Source organism: Microcaecilia unicolor, chromosome 10 (genome assembly GCF_901765095.1).
Source record: "Microcaecilia unicolor chromosome 10, aMicUni1.1, whole genome shotgun sequence".
Classification (NCBI taxonomy): domain Eukaryota; kingdom Metazoa; phylum Chordata; class Amphibia; order Gymnophiona; family Siphonopidae; genus Microcaecilia; species Microcaecilia unicolor.
In genome coordinates, this window is record NC_044040.1 from 143,813,137 (window position 1) to 143,834,075 (window position 20,939).

The 20,939-nt window shown below is 49.5% G+C and overlaps 1 protein-coding gene across 3 annotated transcripts in view; it reads left to right on the forward strand.

The window, feature by feature from the left end:
• The window catches only part of GIGYF2 (GRB10 interacting GYF protein 2), a 734,963-nt gene that overhangs the window by 419,034 nt on the left and 294,990 nt on the right, over positions 1 to 20,939 (forward strand). For all 3 annotated transcript variants that reach the window (XM_030217174.1, XM_030217173.1, XM_030217175.1), the window contains 4 exons: positions 17,068 to 17,280; positions 17,389 to 17,594; positions 18,584 to 18,743; positions 19,171 to 19,337. In XM_030217174.1, coding sequence (XP_030073034.1) covers positions 17,068 to 17,280; positions 17,389 to 17,594; positions 18,584 to 18,743; positions 19,171 to 19,337 — 746 coding nt within the window. The remainder of the gene's footprint in view (positions 1 to 17,067; positions 17,281 to 17,388; positions 17,595 to 18,583; positions 18,744 to 19,170; positions 19,338 to 20,939) is intronic.

The following is a 20,939-nucleotide window of genomic DNA, read 5'->3' on the forward strand; positions in this document are numbered from 1 at the left end:
AGGTAGCGAGACTAGCCCAGTGGAACGTGTTGTTCTCGGGCTCTTCGTCGGCATCGGCACCGGGATCTTCGAGTGCATCGACGTCGTCAGCGTCCAGACCATCTTCCTCGGCCGCCCCTGCATCGAGTGCATCGAGGCATCGGGCCTCTGCATCGGCGCCGAGACATCGGATAGCTGCATCGACGTCGGTGGTACCAGGACCTCGTCTGCTGATGTCGTCGGACGGTGGTGCATCGGGTGGAGTGCAGGTGAGGGCTGTCCATTCCCCTGCTGGTGGCGGTGAGCCCTCGGGTGGGTCTCCGCCTACCCTGAGGGCTCCTGCGGTACAGCCCCCCCGAGATCGACCTTCTTCAGTCTCGGCCCCGAGGAAGCGACGGATGGATTCGACGTCCTCCTCGTCGGTGCCGGGGAGCTCCGGTGACATGCTTCGGAAGAAATCGAAGAAGCATCGACACCGGTCTCCTCCCCGTGTCGGCACCGAGAGCTCTGGGTCGCCGAGGGATTCGGCACCCAGCAGGCATCGGCACCGAGAGGACCGCTCACCCTCTGTTCAGGAGGTGTCGATGCGCTCCGCTCTGGACAGCCCGGAACAGCCTCCACGCCCGGAACAGGTACTGACGTCGACGCCTGCATCGACCTCTCAGCCTTTCTCTGCAGCCGCTCTAAACGAGAGCCTCCGGGCCGTTCTCCCAGAGATTCTGGGAGAGCTGTTGCGCCCTACCCCTCCGGTACCGGCGGTGCTTGCGCCACCGGTACCGTCGAGCGTGGCGCCGGCTGGCCCATCGCCCAGGTTGAGGTCCCCGACGTCGGTACCGCGTGCGGTACCGACCGCGGCCACCTCCCAGGAAGGCTCCCCGACTACGTCGGCGGAGGGAGCTTCGCCGATGCGGGCGAGGGAGTCTACCTCTCGACGCCCCCATCGTGGACGGGGTTCCACGGAGTCGAGCAGGGCGAGGTTGCAGACACAGGTCCGTGAACTTGTGTCTGAGACGAGGGTGAGGCCTCGTGGGAGGAAGAGGAAGATCCCAGATATTTCTCTGACGAGGAGTCTGAGGGTCTTCCGTCTGATCCCACTCCCTCTCCTGAGAGACAGCTTTCTCCTCCCGAGAGTCTGTCTTTTGCCTCCTTTGTCCGGGAGATGTCTACGGCCATCCCCTTCCCGGTGGTTGTGGAGGACGAGCCCAGGGCTGAAATGTTTGAGCTCCTGGACTATCCTTCTCCACCTAAGGAAGCGTCCACTGTTCCCTTGCACCATGTCCTGAAGAAGACATTGCTTGCGAACTGGACCAAGCCATTAACTAATCCCCACATTCCCAAGAAGATCGAGTCCCAGTACCGGATCCATGGGGACCCAGAGCTGATGCGCACTCAGTTGCCTCATGACTCTGGAGTTGTGGATTTGGCCCTAAAGAAGGCTAAGAGTTCTAGGGAACATGCTTCGGCGCCCCCGGGCAAGGACGCTAGAACCTTAGACTCCTTTGGGAGGAAGGCCTACCATTCCTCTATGCTCGTGTCCAAGATCCAGTCTTACCAGCTCTACACGAGCATACACATGCGGAATAATGTGCGGCAGTTGGCGGGCTTGGTTGATGCTCTTCCCCCTGAGCAAGCCAAGCCTTTTCAGGAGGTGGTCAGGCAGCTGAAGGCGTGCAGAAAATTCCTGGCCAGAGGAGTTTATGACACTTTTGATGTTGCGTCCAGGGCCGCTGCTCAAGGTGTGGTGATGCGCAGGCTCTCATGGCTGCGTGCCGCCGACCTGGAGAATAGAATCCAGCAGCGGATTACGGACTTGCCTTGCCGTGCGGATAACATTTTTGGCGAAAAAGTCGAGCAGGTGGTAGAGTCTCTCCACCAGCGGGACACCGCATTCGACAAGTTCGCCCGCCGGCAGCCTTCAGCTTCTACCTCTACAGGTAGACGATTTTTTCGGGGGAAGGAAGACTGTTCCCTATACTTCTGGCAAGCGTAGGTACAATCCTCCTTCCCGACAGCCTGCGGCCCAGGCTAAGCCCCAGCGCGCTCGCTCTCGTCAGCAGCGTGCGAATCAGCAAGGCCCCGCGGCTCCCCAGCAAAAGCAAGGGGCGAGCTTTTGACTGGCTCCAGCAGAGCATAGCCGACATCCAAGTGTCAGTGCCGGGCGACCTGCCTGTCGGAGGGAGGTTGAAAGCTTTTCACCAAAGGTGGCCTCTTATAACCTCCGATCAGTGGGTTCTCCAAATAGTCCGGCAAGGATACACCCTCAATTTGGCCTCTCAACCTCCAAATTGTCCACCGGGAGCTCAGTCCTACAGCTTCCAGCACAAGCAGGTACTTGCAGAGGAGCTCTCCGCCCTTCTCAGCGCCAATGCGGTCGAGCCCGTGCCATCCGGGCAAGAAGGGCTGGGGTTCTATTCCAGGTACTTCCTTGTGGAAAAGAAAACAGGGGGGATGCGTCCCATCCTAGACCTAAGGGCCCTGAACAAATATCTCGTAAAAGAAAAGTTCAGGATGCTTTCCCTGGGCACCCTTCTCCCCATGATTCAGCAAAACGATTGGCTATGCTCTCTGGACTTGAAGGATGCCTACACACACATCCCGATACTGCCAGCTCACAGACAGTATCTGCGATTTCAGCTGGGCGCACGCCACTTCCAGTACTGTGTGCTACCCTTTGGGCTCGCCTCTGCGCCCAGGGTGTTCACAAAGTGCCTAGCTGTGGTAGCAGCGGCGCTTCGCAGGCTGGGGGTGCACGTGTTCCCATATCTCGACGATTGGCTGGTGAAGAACACATCCGAGGCAGGAGCCCTGCAGTCCATGCAGATGACTATTCGCCTCCTGGAGCTACTGGGGTTTGTGATAAATTACCCAAAGTCCCATCTTCTCCCAGTGCAGAAACTCGAATTCATCGGAGCCCTGCTGGATTCTCGGACGGCTCGCGCCTATCTCCCAGAGGCGAGGGCCAACAACTTGTTGTCCCTCGTCTCGCGGGTGCGAGCGTCCCAGCAGATCACAGCTCGGCAGATGTTGAGATTGCTGGGCCACATGGCTTCCACAGTTCATGTGACTCCCATGGCCCGCCTTCACATGAGATCTGCTCAATGGACCCTAGCCTCCCAGTGGTATCAGGCCGCCGGGGGTCTAGAGGACGTGATCCACCTGTCCACGAGTTTTCTCGAATCCCTGTATTGGTGGACGATTTGCTCCAATTTGACTCTGGGACGTCCCTTCCAAATTCCTCAGCCTCAAAAAGTGCTGACCACGGATGCGTCTCTCCTGGGATGGGGAGCTCATGTCGATGGGCTTCACACCCAAGGAAGGTGGTCCCTCCAAGAAAGCGATCTACAGATCAATCTTCTGGAGTTGCGAGCGATCTGGAACGCTCTGAAGGCTTTCAGAGATCGGCTGTCCCACCAAATTATCCAAATTCAGACAGACAATCAGGTTGCCATGTACTATGTCAACAAGCAGGGGGGCACCGGATCTCGCCCCCTGTGTCAGGAAGCCGTCAGCATGTGGCTCTGGGCTCGCCGTCAAGGCATGGTGCTCCAAGCCACATATCTGGCAGGCGTAAACAACAGTCTGGCCGACAGGTTGAGCAGGATTATGCAACCTCACGAGTGGTCGCTCAATTCCCGTGTGGTGCGACAGATCTTCCAGGCGTGGGGCACCCCCCTGGTGGATCTCTTCGCATCTCAAGTGAACCACAAGGTCCCTCAGTTCTGTTCCAGGCTTCAGGCCCACGGCAGACTGGCGTCGGATGCCTTCCTCCTGGATTGGGGGGAAGGTCTGCTGTATGCTTATCCTCCCATTCCTCTGGTGGGGAAGACTTTGTTGAAACTCAAGCAAGACCGAGGCACCATGATTCTGATTGCTCCCTTTTGGCCGCGTCAGATCTGGTTCCCTCTTCTTCTGGAGTTATCCTCCGAAGAACCGTGGAGATTGGAGTGTTTTCCGACCCTCATCACGCAGGACGAAGGGGCTCTGCTGCATCCCAACCTCCAGTCCCTGGCTCTCACGGCCTGGATGTTGAGGGCGTAGACTTTGCCTCTTTGGGTCTGCCAGAGGGTGTCTCCCGCATCTTGCTTGCTTCCAGGAAAGACTCCACTAAGAGAAGTTACTTCTTTCATTGGAGGAGGTTTGCCGTCTGGTGTGACAGCAAGGCCCTAGATCCTCGCTCTTGTCCTACACAGACCCTGCTTGAATACCTTCTCCACTTGTCTGAGTCTGGTCTGAAGACCAACTCCGTAAGGGTTCACCTTAGTGCAATCAGTGCATACCATTACCAAGTGGAAGGTAAGCCGATCTCAGGACAGCCTTTAGTTGTTCGCTTCATGAGAGGTTTGCTTTTGTCAAAGCCCCCTGTCAAGCCTCCTACAGTGTCATGGGATCTCAATGTCGTTCTCACCCAGCTGATGAAACCTCCTTTCGAGCCACTGAATTCCTGCCATCCGAAGTACTTGACCTGGAAGGTCATTTTCTTGGTGGCAGTTACCTCGGCTCGTAGAGTCAGTGAGCTTCAGGCCCTGGTAGCCCAGGCCCCTTACACCAAATTTCATCACAACAGAGTAGTCCTCCGCACTCACCCTAAGTTTCTGCCAAAGGTTGTGTCGGAGTTCCATCTGAACCAGTCAATTGTCTTGCCAACATTCTTTCCCCGTCCTCATTCCTGCCCTGCTGAACGTCAGCTGCACACATTGGACTGCAAGAGAGCATTGGCCTTCTATCTGGAGCGGACACAGCCCCACAGACAGTCCGCCCAATTGTTTGTTTCTTTTGATCCCAACAAGAGGGGAGTGGCTGTAGGGAAACGCACCATATCCAATTGGCTAGCAGATTGCATTTCCTTCACTTACGCCCAGGCTGGGCTGGCTCTTGAGGGTCATGTCACGGCTCATAATGTTAGAGCCATGGCAGCGTCGGTAGCCCACTTGAAGTCAGCCACCATGGAGGAAATTTGCAAAGCTGCGACGTGGTCATCTGTCCACACATTCACATCTCATTACTGCCTGCAGCAGGATACCCGACGTGACAGTCGGTTCGGGCAGTCAGTTCTTCAGAACCTGTTTGGGCTTTAGGATCCAACTCCACCCCCCGAGGGCCCTGTTTGTTCTGTTCCAGGCTACACTCTCAGTTAGTTGGTAAATTTTTTAGGTCAATCTCAGTTATGTCCTCGCCGTTGCGAGGCCCAATTGACCAATGTTGTTGTTTTGAGTGAGCCTGGGGGCTAGGGATACCCCATCAGTGAGAACAAGCAGCCTGCTTGTCCTCGGAGAAAGCGAATGCTACATACCTGTAGAAGGTATTCTCCGAGGACAGCAGGCTGATTGTTCTCACAAACCCGCCCGCCTCCCCTTTGGAGTTGTGTCTTCCCTTGAAGTGTATTGTCTTGCTACATACTGGACTGGCCGGCTCGAGCCGGTTTCGGGCGGGAAGACGGCCGCGCGAGGGCTAGCAAAGGACTTTGCTAGTGAAGTTTCCGATTGGAGGGGCTGCCGTGGACGTCACCCATCAGTGAGAACAATCAGCCTGCTGTCCTCGGAGAATACCTTCTACAGGTATGTAGCATTCGCTATACAAGAATTGATTTGAATACAGTAGAATGGGTCTCACTGGATGTGGGGCTGAGAGGAGTAAAAGCCATGGCTCTCCTCTGCCTGTTGGTTCAGGAGGAGAGAGATAAATTACAGCTTCGCAGGGTGGACTTCCTGGTTACAGCGGTGACTAAGACGACCACCTTGCCGGTGGAAGGGGACATTGCCCTAAAAGACCTAGAGAATACGAAGCTAGAAGGCTCACTGAACCAAGCCTTTGAAGGGCCTTCAAGTGACAGTTCAATGCTCATTCGTGGCAAAAGCATTCCTGAAGTGACATCAGAAGTCTGCAACACAACCATAACGTCTAGTTGGAAGTGGGGTTGGCCCACTTGACAGATTCTGTTTATGACATCTTATGGATTAGAGCTCCCTGTATGTCTCTGCCTGTGAGGGCATGTTGGCAGCTCTGGTTGCAGCATTGGGCAGCAGATGCAGTGACAGTCGTGTCTAGTTAAACTGCCCTTTTGGGGCAAGTGACTATTTGGAGAAGATCTCAGTAACTTGGTGAGAGAACTGGGGGAAACTAAGCCACAGTGGTTGCTGGAGGATAAGCCAAAAGCCTCTGGCTGTCTTCCAAGGGCTCTCAATTTTGAGGCAGCAGGCAGTACTGGCCTGGTTGTCAGCAATGTGGTCAGAAGTCCCATTTTAAGGCATGTCAGTCTTCCTTTTGTCCTCCTGTCAGTCAGCTAGGGTACCTAGTGCCTCCCCAGCTTTGAAATGATGCAAGGTTGGTCCACTCTTCTTTCCATTACGTTCATTCCCACTATTCCAGGACATGTGGTAGTTAGACCAGCAGGTGGAGATAGAGAATACAGAACTGAGCACCACTACATAGCTCCCTGCTAGCAGCTCAGCTCCCCAGTATCTTCTGTCTCCAAGCAGGTGGATGGACAGACTTCCTCTGTCTCTGGTTCTGAGGCCTTCCTCCTGGTCCAGTTGGTCAGCTGGTTCCCAGTTGAGCATAGTGGGCAGACATACCTGGTGGTGCTGGGTCCCTGTAGTGCTTTCCCCCCAGAGTGTTCTGCGTTCTTATGGGAGCCTGCTCAGCAACCAGTCTGATTCAGAAGATAAGGAACAGTGCAGGCAGCGCAGTCAGTTTGGCGTGCCGGTGATGCTGTGCCCTGCTATGACAGGGGGGTGGCTGTGTCCCCTGGGAGCATTGGCCCGGGGTAGTGTGTTCTCTGCTGTGCTTTGGGCCTCAGGATGTCCTTGGAAGCGATTTGTGTCTGTACTCACAAAAAAAAGCTTTATGGTTGAGTTGTGCTGCGCTCTGGTTTAAAAAAAAAAAAGAGCGCACGAAAGACGAGTGTGTAGTGCGGTGCGCCACAAGCTTTCCCTCGCTGCAACAATCTTCTTTCATGGCAGCCCCCGCTGGGAGTGCAAGGAGCTGCCCGTCTTGCAGCGGGCGGGGTTCCTCCTCTGGCTGCTGCACAGTGTGCAGTCTGGTTCCCGAGTGGAGGGGTTGAGTTGGGGCTCACGCACACAGAACACCCTCAGTCGCAGCAATGCGTTTCTTGCAGCTCTGGTCCCCAGTGCAGTGTCTCGGCACTTCGCCTCAGAGGGAGGCAGGAATGGCAGCCATTTTGTTCTCTGCCGGCACGAGGGCCTGTGCAGACAGCTGTAGCAGTGGAGATCTCTTCGGGGGGGCGTTTGAATCAGAGCCTACCCTTCTGGGCTTGTTTTCTTGCTCTGCCAGACTTTAGGTTGGTGCAAGTAGTCCCTTCTCCAGCGGCCCTAGTGTCTCCTGGTGGACAGGGGACGGGGTTTTCCCCGCCGGCTCCCAGGAGTTCGCAGCAGATAACACGTGGAGTTTTCGTTTTGCTGCAGTTGGGCTGCTCTATGGGGTCTCCTCTGTCAGAGCCCTTGGGGGAGGGGGATGGGGGATGACCCTCGGGTGCTCAGTCTGTTTCAGCGGGGGGAGTTTGGCTCCTTGTTTTCGGTGGCGTTAGCAGCGCTTCCTATAGCGAAACCCTTGGGTTTCTCTGGAGGAGAATCGGACGGCTAGCGTAGGGCCTCAGGGGCTTGTCCAAGGTGTTCCCCATGTATGATCATTTGGGGCCTGTTTACCACAATGTACAGTGCACTTGACTCAGGCCTGCAGGTTGGGACAACCATGGCGCACTTCTTTTCTGTAGTGCAGAGAGAAGGAGAAGCTCCGTTCCCTACATTGGACGCAGTGTCTGCAGTCACCTTGTATTTTCCCTTCCTGGTTGCTGGCGGCATTGCCTCGCGGAATCTGCTAGATGGGAAACTGAATCAGACCTTGTAGCCCATCTTGGAGGTGTTTGCATTAGTAGCTGCAGGCTTCCATTGGTAGCCCTTTTTCTTTCCCGCTGTGGGGCTGTCTTGGGTTGGCGGCTGCGGCATGGGCCTGTTTCCAGTGGCAGCAGCAGTCTGTTTCCCGGGGCAGTCCCCGGGCTGCCTGGTTGGAGGCATGTTTTGCCTGTCTGGTGGGCGCTATGTATGACATTCTTCGGGTTTCAGTACGTCTTTAGCATTCACCACAAGCTGTCAGTTCTGCCTGTGGCGGTGGTTGCCACCTCCAAGGCCTGCGTTGTCAGGTTTCCACTTCGGGGCACCTTTCTCTTTGGGTACACCCTCAGCGATTTATTTCAGGAGCTCGGTGAGTCGGGCTCCAGCGTTTGCCAGGGGACTTTCCAAGTGCTCGGCAAGTGCCCGGTTTCGTGTCAGCACTAAGGGTAGGCTTGGTCCTCAGAATTTTGGCCAGAGGGCTCGGTTTTGAGCCTGGCATTCTCCCTTCCGGGGGACAGGGAACCAGGAACCAGCAGGGCACTCGGGGCGAGTGGCTGCTGTCTCCCGGCCATCCTTGGGTGGCCCGGCTGGCTGGCCCATCTGGGCCGATATGGAGCCGCTTTCGGGCATTTCGGGATGTGTGGACTACCTTCTCCTCAGCTTAAGTGCTGGATTTTTGGGGTGCTGGCGTCCAGCTGGCGTTCTCCCCTCTGGTAGCCCCTCTCTTCTTGCAGTCTCCTTGTCTGAGGGGGCCTCTGTCTGCTCAGAGCAGAAGAGCAGTGAAGGTGCTGCTATCCTTTTGGGCCATTGTTCCTGTCCTTCCTGCCGAGCGCTGTTTGGGTCGGTACTCCATCCTTTTTGGAGTTCCCAGGAAGATGGGAACAGTGTAACCCATTCTGGATCTCAATGGATCCACAGGTATCCATTTTTGGATGGCGGCCCTGAGGTCTCTGATCGCCTCAGTTTGGGAGAGAAAGTTTCTCTCCGCTCTCGATCTCAGGGAGGCATATTTCTCTTTCCCGCTAGGGCTGTCTTGGCATTTCATTCCTGTTCTGGACCCTGCCAGTTGGTTCTGTCAGACCCAAGGACCCTTTTTGAGGTCATGCTCATAGTGGTGGTCTTTCTGCGGAGACACAGGTTTTTGTGTTCTCCTATACCTGGATGACTCCAGGTCTCTTCTTGCCTAGCCTGAGTAGAAACCCCTTCAGCGCTGGTTCAATCCCAGTTTTTTGTGTGGTTTGGGTGTTTAGTTTCAACAGGAGCAGGCTGGTGCGCCAGCGCTCCAACTTTTATTCCCGATGAGCTTGAGTGTTTCTTCAGAGGGACAGTGCTTTAAGTTAGCTTCCAAGTTTCTCGCTCCTGTGTTGTCACCAGCCACAGGCCTGGTATTTTGTGCAGGTCCTTAGATCTATGACAGCGGCCATGGAAGGGGTTCCTTCTAATCTCATGCGGCCACTTTAGGGGGCCCTGCTCAGCCGCTGGTCTCAGGTTTCAGAGGGTGGTGGCATCTGTCTCTTTTGCTCTCAGTGCATGAGGGGGTTGCTGCTTCCCCACTTGTTGACCCTGGGAAGGTCCTCCTCCAGCTTCTCGGGCTAGGGAGTGCCCTTTGCTGGGGTTCCTTGATGCAGGGCTCTTGGTCTTCAAGGAGGGCATTGGCCCTTAATCCTCTGGAGCTGCGTGCAGTGAGCCGAGCTCTGGAGGCCTTTGCCCCACTGTTGGGAATGCCACCGTTTGGGCCTTTCGGTCTTGCCTGCGGTGGTTGCCTTTTTTCGCCTCGCAGGGGGGGACTCCTAGCAGTCTAATGGCGGGGGAGTCCACTTGTTAATGGACGGGGCAGTGAGACTTCGGTTGTGCCTTTGGCTAGTTTGCAGGGTCCTTCAGTATGGAGACAGACTTGCTCAGTTGGTACGCTCTGGTTTCTAGCAGAGGGAGCAGTTGGTCGAGCAGTTTTCAGCTGGTGGCCTAGTCCTATGTCTAGGTTCTTCGGTGGTTCAGCCACCGCCGGGCATAGGACTCTAGGGATCTATTCGCTCTTCTACGGTTGTGTCAGAGGTCTCTCGCTCAGTATGTCTTCCTCCATGCCGAATTTAGGCTGGCTATGGGGGAGAGAGGCATACCTTTGGTGCAGGGTGATCATGGTCTGCAGCCTGGCCATGGCTTCCATGGTATGCAGATCTCGTGAGGCTCCTGGTTGGGGAGCCATTGTGATTCCCTCAATGTCGAGGTCTTTCTGTCAGGGCCTAATGGTCATGGAGGTTCCCTCCCTCCTTTCCTTTGGTCCTGCGACCTGGCCCTGGAGAGGGCTCAGCTGAGGAAGCAAGGTTATTCGCTTTCAATGGTGGCTTCCCTGCTTCGGGCCGGAAAGCGCTCTTCCTCATCGGCGTCTGCCAGAGTGTGTTTGTAAGTCTGGCGTGCTGTGAGGTTTTGGGTCGCCGTTGTGTCCTCTCTGAGCCACTTCCTGTCTTTTTGGTAGGAGGAAAATTCATGGAGCTAGTGCTGTAGGTCCAGTGGGGGTCCTGGCTTGCTTTCAGGGCTGCTTGCAGGAGTCTTTGTTAGCTGCTCCTTCTGGACTGAGCTCTTTTTCTGGTCCTTCGGGTGCTTCAGCACTCCCCGTTTGAGCCCTCGTTCTATGGCACCATGGCTTAGTTGGCTAAAGCACCTGTCTAGTTCTCTCTTTGTCCACGTTGTTCTTTGAAGTGTTTCTGTCAACCTGTTGCTTCTCGCAACTTCAGTCTCTTTCTCTCTTGGAAGGTCCCTTTATCCGTTTTTCGGAGGCAGGGGTCTCACTTGCAGCAGTACCATGCTTCTTGCCTTAGTGTTTGTTGGTCTTTCTTTTTCCGTAGTCTGCGGTCTGTTTTTCGGAAGCTTTTGGTCTTAGCAGGGCCTTCTTGCATTTCACGATTCCCGATGTTTTTCACCATTCATTTGGTCCTATTGGGCTGTTTGGTAAACAGCATGGGGGTCTAATGTTACCCAAGGCTTTCTTTGCCCAGTGGGTGAAGGTGACTGTGGTCTCAGCCTGTATCCTGGGAGGCGCTTCTCAGGTTGAAGGCTCTTTCTCCTGGACGTGTGGCTACGTTTTGGGCGGAGGCTTCGTTGTCTTCTCTGATGGCTATCTGTAGGTCAGCTTCGTACGCTTCGCTGCATACCTTCAGTAAGTATGGTAGAATGGCTGGTGCTGCTCAGGCAGCAGCTACATTTGGGGCGTCAGTTCTGTGTATGGCAGATTCAGCTTCCCACCCTCTTAGGGATAGCTTTTGAACATCCCACTTGTCCTGGAATAGTGGGAATGAACGTAATGGAAGGAGAAATTAGGTCTTACCTGATAATTTTCTTTCCATTACTTCTTCACACTATTCCAGGAGCCCTCCCATGATGCAACGCCTTTGTTGGTGGCTCTATGTACTGTCTTTGTATCCTGTTTTCCAGGGGCCTTATCTTTGAATGGTTCTTGGGGCTGGATATGTTGATTGCTGACTATGCTTCTGATTGGGTGTGTTTTCTTCCTTGCTTGAGGACGGATACTGAGGAGCTAAGCTGCTAGCAGAGAGCTAAGTAGTGGTGCTCAGTTCTGTATTATCTATCTCCACCTGCTGGTTGATGGACATAACTACCGCTTGTCCTGGAATAATGTGAAGAACTAATGGAAAGAAAATTATCAGGTAAGACCTAATTTCTCCTATCCTCTGTGGGGAAGACATCTTCAGGCGTTTCAGGAAGATTGGGCAAAAATCACGTTGGACCAGTGGGTTCTGGATATTCTTACAGAAGGTTACAAGTAGGAGTTCTCCCGCCAAGTCGCTCCTCTCTTCTTGCAGTCTCCTTTTCAAAAGGGAACCAAGGTGGTCAAGGTTAAGGCCACTGTATGTTCCATTCTGGCGCTTCGAGACATTGTTCCAGTTACCCTGACCGAACAAGGAGAAAACAGATACTCAGTCTACTTAATTATTCCAAGGAGGGAAGATAACTTTCATCTGGTCTTAGATCTCCAAGTTCAAAACCTGCTGCTTCCAAGTGTCCCACTTTTGCATGGAAACACTAAGAGCAGTTATAGCCTTGGTTCAGGTGGGAGAATTTCTCCCAACCCTCAATGTCAAGGAGGCATACTTACATATACCCATGTGCCTGCCACATCAGAGGTTTCTATGTTTTGCCATGCTGAGCCATCGCTTCCAGTTCAGGGCTTTTCCCTTCTGTCTTGCCACAGCACCAAGAATGTTTTCCAGGTTACAGTGGTGGTGGTGGCATCCTTCTTTCAGCACTAGGGATTCAGAGTCCACCCGTATCTCAACGACTGGCTCATTCATGTGCCGTCCTATTCGGACAGTATGGTGGTGACATAGTTGTCCGTCTTCTGCAGTTGTTGGGTTGGGTGATCAATTTCGAGAAGAGCAGATTAAGTCCATCACAAATGCTGGAGTATATGAGTGTTCTGTTCGACACAACAAGGGAGAGGATCTTGCTTACGGAATGCAGGAGGTCGAAGCTAGTTCAACAGATTCATTTTCTCTTCAGTAATGGCAGGTCCATGGTCTGGAATGATGTCCAGGTTCTGGGGTCAATGACAGCGGCGATGGAATTGGTGCCATGACCAAGGGTTCATACACGGCAATTATAGGAATCTCCTCTCAGCTGTTGGTCTCCGGTGTCACAGAAGTACGACCTTCATCTTCCTTGGCACTGGTTGCCAGATGGAGTATGCAGTGGTGGTTGTCACCCAGGAATTTGACCATTGGAGCTCACTTTCCAATAACAGAATGGAGGGTGGTGACAACGGATGCCAGCAAGTCAAGTTGGGGAGCTCATTACAAGTTCCTTCTGGCACAAGGCACATGAATGGAACAGAAATTTCTGTGGTCGCCAAATTGCTTGGAGCTCAGGGCACTGCAGAATGCCTTGCGCAACTTCGCTCCCTTGCTTGTGGGGGCCTCGGTTCAATTTTTCTCCAACAATGTGACGGCAGTGTTTTATATCAGTGAGAAAGGTGGGACCTGCAGTAGTTTGATGATGGTAGAGGTGGCCTCCCTTATGGGGTTGGGTGGAGAAAAATCATCTTTGCTTGTTGGCAGCTCACGTTGCTGGTTTGTTTAATGTGGAGGCAGACTTTCTCAGCAGACACTCCTTGGAACCATGAGAATGGAAACTATCCAGCCAAGTTTTTCATCTGATAGTGTGCTGATGGGGTTCTCTGCTTCTGGACTTGGTGATGGAATGTCAAAATGCCCAAGTTCTTCAGCCGTTGGAAAGAACCAGGCTCAATGGGGATCAGTGCCTTACTGCAGCCCTGGCTGGAGACGCATCTATTGTATGTCTTCCCACTTTGGCCCATGGTAGGCTGTGTGATGAAAAGAATCACATTGCACTGGTTTCATATAATTCTCATGACCCCAGGTTGGCTGTGGAGGTTGTGGTATGCGGACCTGGTTCTACTGCTTGACAGGGGTCCTCTCTGTCTTCCGCAGGTACACGGCATACTGAAGCAAGGGCCGGCACTCATGGAGGATCCGTGCCCCTTTGGTCTTTTTTTTTTATTTTATTTTTATAATTTTCTATTTCTTACAAGCATAAAACTTGTTACAGAAAAACAGCATATTATAAATATTAAAGTAACAAATATAGAAAGAAATAAATGTACCAGCCTTCTTAGACCTCAAATAGAAGGGGGAGTTACAAGTTAGTGGAGATTTTAAGGTAAAATAAGAAAAATATACATAATGCAGTTTATGTGCGTAATTCGTCCCTCATCATTTATCCAAATCTGCGTGAAGTTGTTTCGAGTCCAAAAAGGATTTCAGCTGTTCTGAGTCATAAAATACATACTTTATCCCACTAAACCTGACCAGGCATTTGCAAGGATATGCTAACAGAAATGAACCACCTAACTTAAGGACATCCTGTTTCATTACCAAAAATAATTTTCTACGTTCTTGAGTTACTTTAGTAACATCTGGAAATATCCAAAGTTTAGTTCTATAAAAAGGAACCTTTGAAAATTTAAAGTACAACTTTAATATTGTATTAAGATCCTGTTCAAACACCAGGGAGACCAAAAGGGTAGCTCTTTCCGGGACAATTTCAATGGATTGTTCCAAGATAGCTGACAGATTGTTAAAGTCTATACCGTCCTCTCCAACACCTTCTTTCTTTCCTTCTTTTCCACCTGGACTTGTTGGAAGATACGTATATTTTATTTATAGGGGGAATAAGTTCTTGAGGCATTTTCAAATTTTCTTGTAGGTATTTTTTAAACAATTCAATAGGTGTCTTGCCAGGGATTTTAGGAAAATTCAGTACTCGGAGGTTTAATCTTCTGTTAAAATTCTCAATCTGTTCAATTTTTCTATGCATAGCCAAATTGTTTTTTATCACCGTCATTTTAAATTCTTGCAACTGATCAACATCTTTTTTAAAATCTTTAACTTGTATCGTCAAGTCTTCTTTAACCGTTTCTAAATTTTTTGCCATATCTTCAATTTTTTGAAGTATTTTGAAGAGTTGAGTCCATTTTGCTCAGCATTAGCCAAATCCTCTCTAGGTTCACCTCCGGAGTTATTCCGGGTCCTTCAGACACAAGGACCTCTCTTTCTCGGCTTCTTTCCCGTGGCAAGGGGTCTCCGCCTGCTGGCTCCTTAATCACCATCATGGGTTCTCGGGTGCCTGCACCCCTCACCATCACAGAAGCCGGACACGGAGGGCAGCTTGATTCAGGAGGCGGGGATAGAGATGTTTCGAAACCCAGCAGGGGCTCCGCTCCACCGGATGCCCCTGCAGCAGGTAACCCTGTCTCTGCACTCTGAGGCGGGCACGTTAGGAAACGCTCCATGCTGCGCTGAAGTGGGGAGGAAGAAGCTGCGGGTGGTGGGGGAAGCCTCACAGTTCCTTTCCGCTTTGTATGCAGCATCGTAGAACTGGGGAATCTGTTTCACTCGAGCGGTAAGGAGCGATTTCTCCAGACGCGCTCACTCTACCGCCATCTTGGTAACGCCCCCATCTGCCCCTTTGGTCTTAACAGCTTGTCTATTGAAAGGGCTTGGTTAAGTCAAAAAGGTTTTTCTGACTCAGTCATTGCTACCTTTCTTCAGGCTCGGAAGCACTCTACATCCATGGCGCGGAGAACGTTCGAGGGCTGGTGTTCTAAGCGCAGACTTTCTCCCTTCTCTGCTCAGTTCTAGCACATCCTAGTGTCTTTCCAGGCAGGCCTTCAGAAAGGATTGGCATTGTGTTCTCTAAAAGTTCAGGTTGCGGCTTTGGTCTATTTTAGTGGCCAACTACTGAAGGCGACTCTTGAGGCTCATATGGATATCATTCAGTTATTGCGGGGAGTGGGCCGCTTGCAGCATCCCTTTTGTACACTGTGTCCAGAGTAGAACGTTAATTTAGTCATTCGGGTTCTGCAGAAGTCTCCTTTTGAACCACTCTGAGAGGCCTCCTTGAATGATCTTATGCTAAAGACAGCTGTCTTGTTGGCTGTTGTATCAGCATGTAGGGAGGGTTTCAGAGCTTCAGGCTTTCTTATCGGGATCCCTTTCTCCACTTTTTGGAGGTGGGGTGGGGGGTCTCCCTGCGTGCATGGTTCCTTCCTTTCTTCTGAACGTAGTATCAGCATTTCATGTCAACCAATCTGTGGCGCTTCCATCCTTTCGCAGAGAGGATGAAGGGTCTCCATATTCTTCCTTAAAGCTTCTCGAAGTGTGTAGGGTCCTCATTAGATATCTGGAAGTCACGAATGAGTTTTGCAAATCGGACAGACTGCTTGTGCTTTTTTGGCAAACAGAGGCTTGGCCTCATGGCTTCCAAGTGCACAATTGATAGATGGCTGAAGGAGACTATCACGGCAGCTTATTAGCTTATGGGGAAGCAGGCTCCTCAGGCTTTGTGGGCTCACAGTGACGTCCTTGGTGGAGACTACCTTAATGTCTCCAGCGGATTTTTGTAAGGCAGCAACGTAGTCAATGCTGCATACGTTTGCCAAGCACTACAGGGTGGACATTGCGGCACATTCGAAATCCAGTTTTGGGGCTTTGGTCCTCAGGGCAGTGGTGCAAGGATCCCACCCACTCTAGGAATTGCTTTTTTAAATCCCACAGGTTTTGGAATAGTGGGAAGCTATGTAATGAAAGCAGAAATGAGGTCTTATTTGATGGTTTTCTTTCTATTAATCCTTCCCACTATTCTAGAGGCCTGTCTGAAGTTTCTGAGATGTTTAGTCGGTGCAAAGTAGTGGGTCAAATAATGACTGTAACCTTGCTTGGTGCTTCCTGCATATCTCTTATCTTTGTACAAGTTGTCCAAAGATGAGAGGTCCAAAGATGGTGGTTGGGAGGCGGGGATAGTGCTGGGCAGACTTATACGGTCTGTGCCAGAGCCGGTGGTGAGAGGCAGGACTGGTGGTTTGGAGGCGGGGATAGTGCTGGGCAGACTTATACGGTCTGTGCCAGAGCCGGTGGTGGGAGGTGGGGCTGGTGGTTGGGAGGCGGGGATAGTGCTGGGCAGACTTATACGGTCTGTGCCCTGAAGAGGACAGGTACAAATCAAGGTACACACAAAAAGTAGCACATATGAGTTTATCTTGTTGGGCAGACTGGATGGACCGTGCAGGTCTTTTTCTGCTGTCATCTACTATGTTACTATGTTACATTCATGATCGTCTGGTTAGTGCTAGGTTAGTGAGTTGTTTAAGATTATGTTTTTCCTGAGTATTATCCTTACTGCTTGTCTACGTAAATACTGAGGAGCTGGACTGGATGCCAAGAGAGATGTCGCAGCTCAGTTTTCAGTTCCGTCTCCACCAGCTGATTGAGAGACATAATTATCCCACAGGTTCTGGAATAGTGGGAAGAACTAATAGAAAATTATCAGGTAAGACCTAATTTCTCCATTTGAAAACTGCCCACCCTCCCTACTGGTAAAAGCATCTCCTGTGTTTTTTTTTGTTTTTTTTGTTTGTTGGGTTGTTGGGGGAGGGGGGTTGTGGTTGTAAGGACCTATTGTTTTGCTTTGATTGCAGCTGCTTCTTGGTGTGCTAAATCCCCCCCCCCCCCCCCTTTCCTCAAGTATCTTCTGCTTGGCGACTGCCTAATCTTGCCTAATGGTTGGTCCGGCCCTAGTTTATTCTGATATTGATGAAAGTGAGGAAGAAACAGCATGTAATGGCAAGGAAGGATTCATAGTACAGAATGCATTGTGCACCCAGAAATTCACAGCCTCGTCACTCATTAAAATTACGCATGGCAATTTACAGAGCAAACAGCAATTGTAATAGAAGAAGTCAGGACTTCATCACCAGCCCGTTGCTCAAGCAGTCCTCCAGAACCCCCGCTTCAAGAGCCAGCCCCATGTAGCCTATCTAATGTGAGAGAACGGAGATCCCCAGAACCAACAGAAAAATCAGAAGTACAGAAAGAGAGTGCAATAGAATGTACGCTACAATCCAAAGCTCCTAGCAAGGTAGAAGGTATGTAGGAACATCTGTACTTTATACTGATTTTTAATGCTATTGGTGCTTGAGCACTTGGCTATGCTGTATCACTGGAATATTTATTTCTCTTCGTCCTTCTTACAGAACTAATTCCTGCTGCGCCTCCACCCATGTCACAGACTCCATCAGATGCAACTGCTGCTTCTACTCCACTTCCTCCTCGCTCTTCTCCTATTTTCACTCAAGCTATTACCCCCCAGTTAATTCCAACATCTGTTAATGCTGCTCCGGGAATGGGGAACATTCCCATTGATGTTGATGATGATGAGGGACTAAAGCACCTGGAGCAGGCAAGGATTCTATAAGCAGCTTGTTCTTTTGGTGGCACACTAGAGGGTGAAGTCTTTGTAATTTGTAGAAGTAGCTGCACGTGACTTGAGAGAACAGGGCAGTACAACCTTTGAACAAGTGAAATAAGACTTATTTAATAATTGTATTGTAAGCTTTTGAGACATGTGGACTGTTTTCAAGCTGTTTTGTTGCAGTGTATGCAGGTAGTTTTTACATGTCTTTTTTTGTACCTGCTTTGAGTAATTTCACTTTGAAAATTGCCATGGGGATAAAGTATTTGCAGACATTTGCACCTGCTTCTCACAGGAGCATTGCCACATAATGCTCTTAAAAGTATACATATGTAACAATGTGTTTACTTTTATCCTGGTAAAGGGTAGGCCATTTTCAGATACCCCTTTTACATGGGTAGATCAGGATTTATCTGGATAAATAATGTATGAAAATTGTCCTCAACATCCAGATGTTTGTTCATACCTCAAGAAAAGTCCTATACAGAGTTAAGAGTTCACGTACAAAATAAACATTGATAGTTTCTTGTCCGTTCCAACAGTAGAGTAACCAGGCAAAATATTCAGTTTTTCGAGGACCAGTACTACTACTAGAACATTTCAGGTTGAACAAGTGGAGGAGTAGTGTAAAGGTTAGAGCAGTGTTTTGAGAATCAGGGAAGACCAGTTCAAATCTCACTGGTGCTCCTTGTGACATTGGCAACTTACTTAACCCTTGAGCCCACCAGGGGCAGGGAAATACCTACTGTACCTGAATGTAACTCCTTTAGTTACAACTGAAAAAAGGATTGAGCCAAATCCCCCTAAAAAGTATAGTGATTTCTCTTCAAGGTAATATTTGGTTCATTGTAGTCTCCAGTTTTGTTTATTGTGAGATGCTTGGTTATTATCCTAGTTTTTGTGAACTCTGCAGTTTGCTATATATGATGTTAGGGTCCAACCCTGCATTTTTTTAGCTGAATTTGTTTCCATTGCAGCAAGCTGAGAAAATGGTAGCATATCTGCAGGACAATGCACTAGATGATGAAAGACTGGCAGCCAAAATCCGAGAGCACAGAGCAAAAGTAGTCTCTATGCCTCTGTCCCAAGAAATATTGCAAAAATGGTTCTATAAGGATCCCCAAGGTGAAATTCAAGGTGAGTCTAAGATATTGATCTTTTTTCTGTTTTCAGAAGAAATAGAATGTGGTTTTGAAAGAAGAAATTTAAAGGATAATATATCCTTTCATGAATGCACTGAACTCCACACAGTTCCAAAAAGAGAGAGCCAGACATGAGCAATGTCTGTTAAATTCTTGTGTGGTAGCTCAGTAATGTGTTTTTAGTCTTCTCAACTTGATTAAAAAAAAAAAGTCAATATCTCTGAAATTGCTTATTGAACAAACTATTCCTCTTGGGTTTGTCAGATAGAGTTCCAGAGATAAAATTTCTGGAGAATAGAGAAAAGCATGAAAAGCTCCGCACATTGTTCACCATGTACACTGTAAAGTGAATCCACATTGAAATGAGGAATTAAAGGAAATTCTTCAGCCTATTTCCTTCCCACTGATGTGTGGTTTTGCAGGTCCCTTCAATAACCAGGAGATGGCAGAATGGTTTCAAGCTGGGTACTTTACTATGTCCTTGCTAGTGAAGAGAGCCTGTGATGAGAGCTTTCAGCCCCTGGGAGATATGATAAAGATGTGGGGAAGAGTTCCATTTACACCAGGTCCAGCACCACCACCTCTCTTGGTAAGTAGTGCAAAAAAGCGTCTATGCTTTAAGTTGGCATGGATTAGACTGATATGGCGGGTCAGGCAAGGTTAAATGCATCATAATTTATGGTAGTTGTACTCCTAATAATATTAAGAAGAAAATTTTGTATCTCACAATATTTTGTTTTGTTTTATTTTAATGTATTTTTTTCTGGGAGTGAGAGACTTAGGTGATCAAAGTGTGAAAATTGTTCCTGATGATAGTTCAGTGTTTATTTTTAAGACCAACCTACCTACTTCAACTCTTGTCCACCCTGTTGAGGTCTGCACCCACCTTAGCCAAACCCCAAATGATTACTGCTAGAAACCCACACTCTTGGATTTGTTTCTTACACTAATAAAAATTAATAATAATTACTCAGAAGTGAAATAAAAAAGAAAAGTTTATTCAGGAAACAAGTAATAGTCTGAAATACAGGAAAGAAATAATTAGAAAGACTTTCCTAATTTCATGCCAGCTTCCTGACATGAAATTTAGGAAGCCGATCCTACATAATTTTCCCTCATTTTTATAGCCTGCAAATAGGTGGGGAAATGTGGGGGTAGAAATGCAACAAATAAATAAATAAAACATTGTTAATACTTGTTATACAATAATCTGGCATTTTAGCACCTCCCACCAACCAGTCATTTACTTTCCTAATCCCACATATCTGACTTTTATCCTAAAAGGTTATCAGTTCATACCCCTAATTCCTAGAATAGCAGTTACGCCACTTCACCTGACTCTGAGTCACAGAGCCATACTATCTTCATCCACCTACTAGTAAGCTCTCTAACACCATACTTCCTGTCAGAAATTCTAATCACACCTCCTCATCCTACTTCAGCAGTTTTTTTTATACCTTGTGGTTAAGCTAGCAAACTGTTCCCAACGTCCCCTTTTCACCATCCAGATACAATGTGGTTTCAATCCGTATGAAACAGAGAAAATCTTGACCCAAGAATTAATACAAATTTAAATATCCATTAAAGTTACCTTAATTACATTGGACCATTCTGTATGCATGTACTTATCTTCTAAAAGCTTGCAACAAAGTTCACAATAAAATTTTTAAGCTGTCTTGTAAAGTATCTTGTCCTAGACATGACTTTAACATTGGTCAGCAAAAATACAGAAAAAACTGGTTTTTTTCCCATTCTGTGACGTATCTTCCTCCCCCAAGATCTTGTATAACCATCTCTTGCCCACACACGCATTTGTCTCGGTAAAAAGGTCCATTTCCCCTTCTCCCGTGACTTGCCCAACAAATCACACTAAATGTGTAAACATGTTTTTAGGTCCAGAGGAGAGTGTGGGGGGTCACATGGCTGTACTTGCACAATTTCCAAAGGCCACCTTGTAGCCTGATCTAGTTAGCAAGGCTTGAAAACAGCACACAGAATAGTTAGGGGGATGAAATCTTACAGGAAATCCATGTTTGTTTATTATCCAGAGGAGTGATCTGCATATACAAACATTAGGAGTCCCGAGACTTGGATGAAGTTAAACAGTGGGATTGGCATTCTCCGAGGACAAGCAAGCTTCTATATTCTTACAAGTGGGTGACGTCGATCTGCGTCGCCATGTCCGGCATTT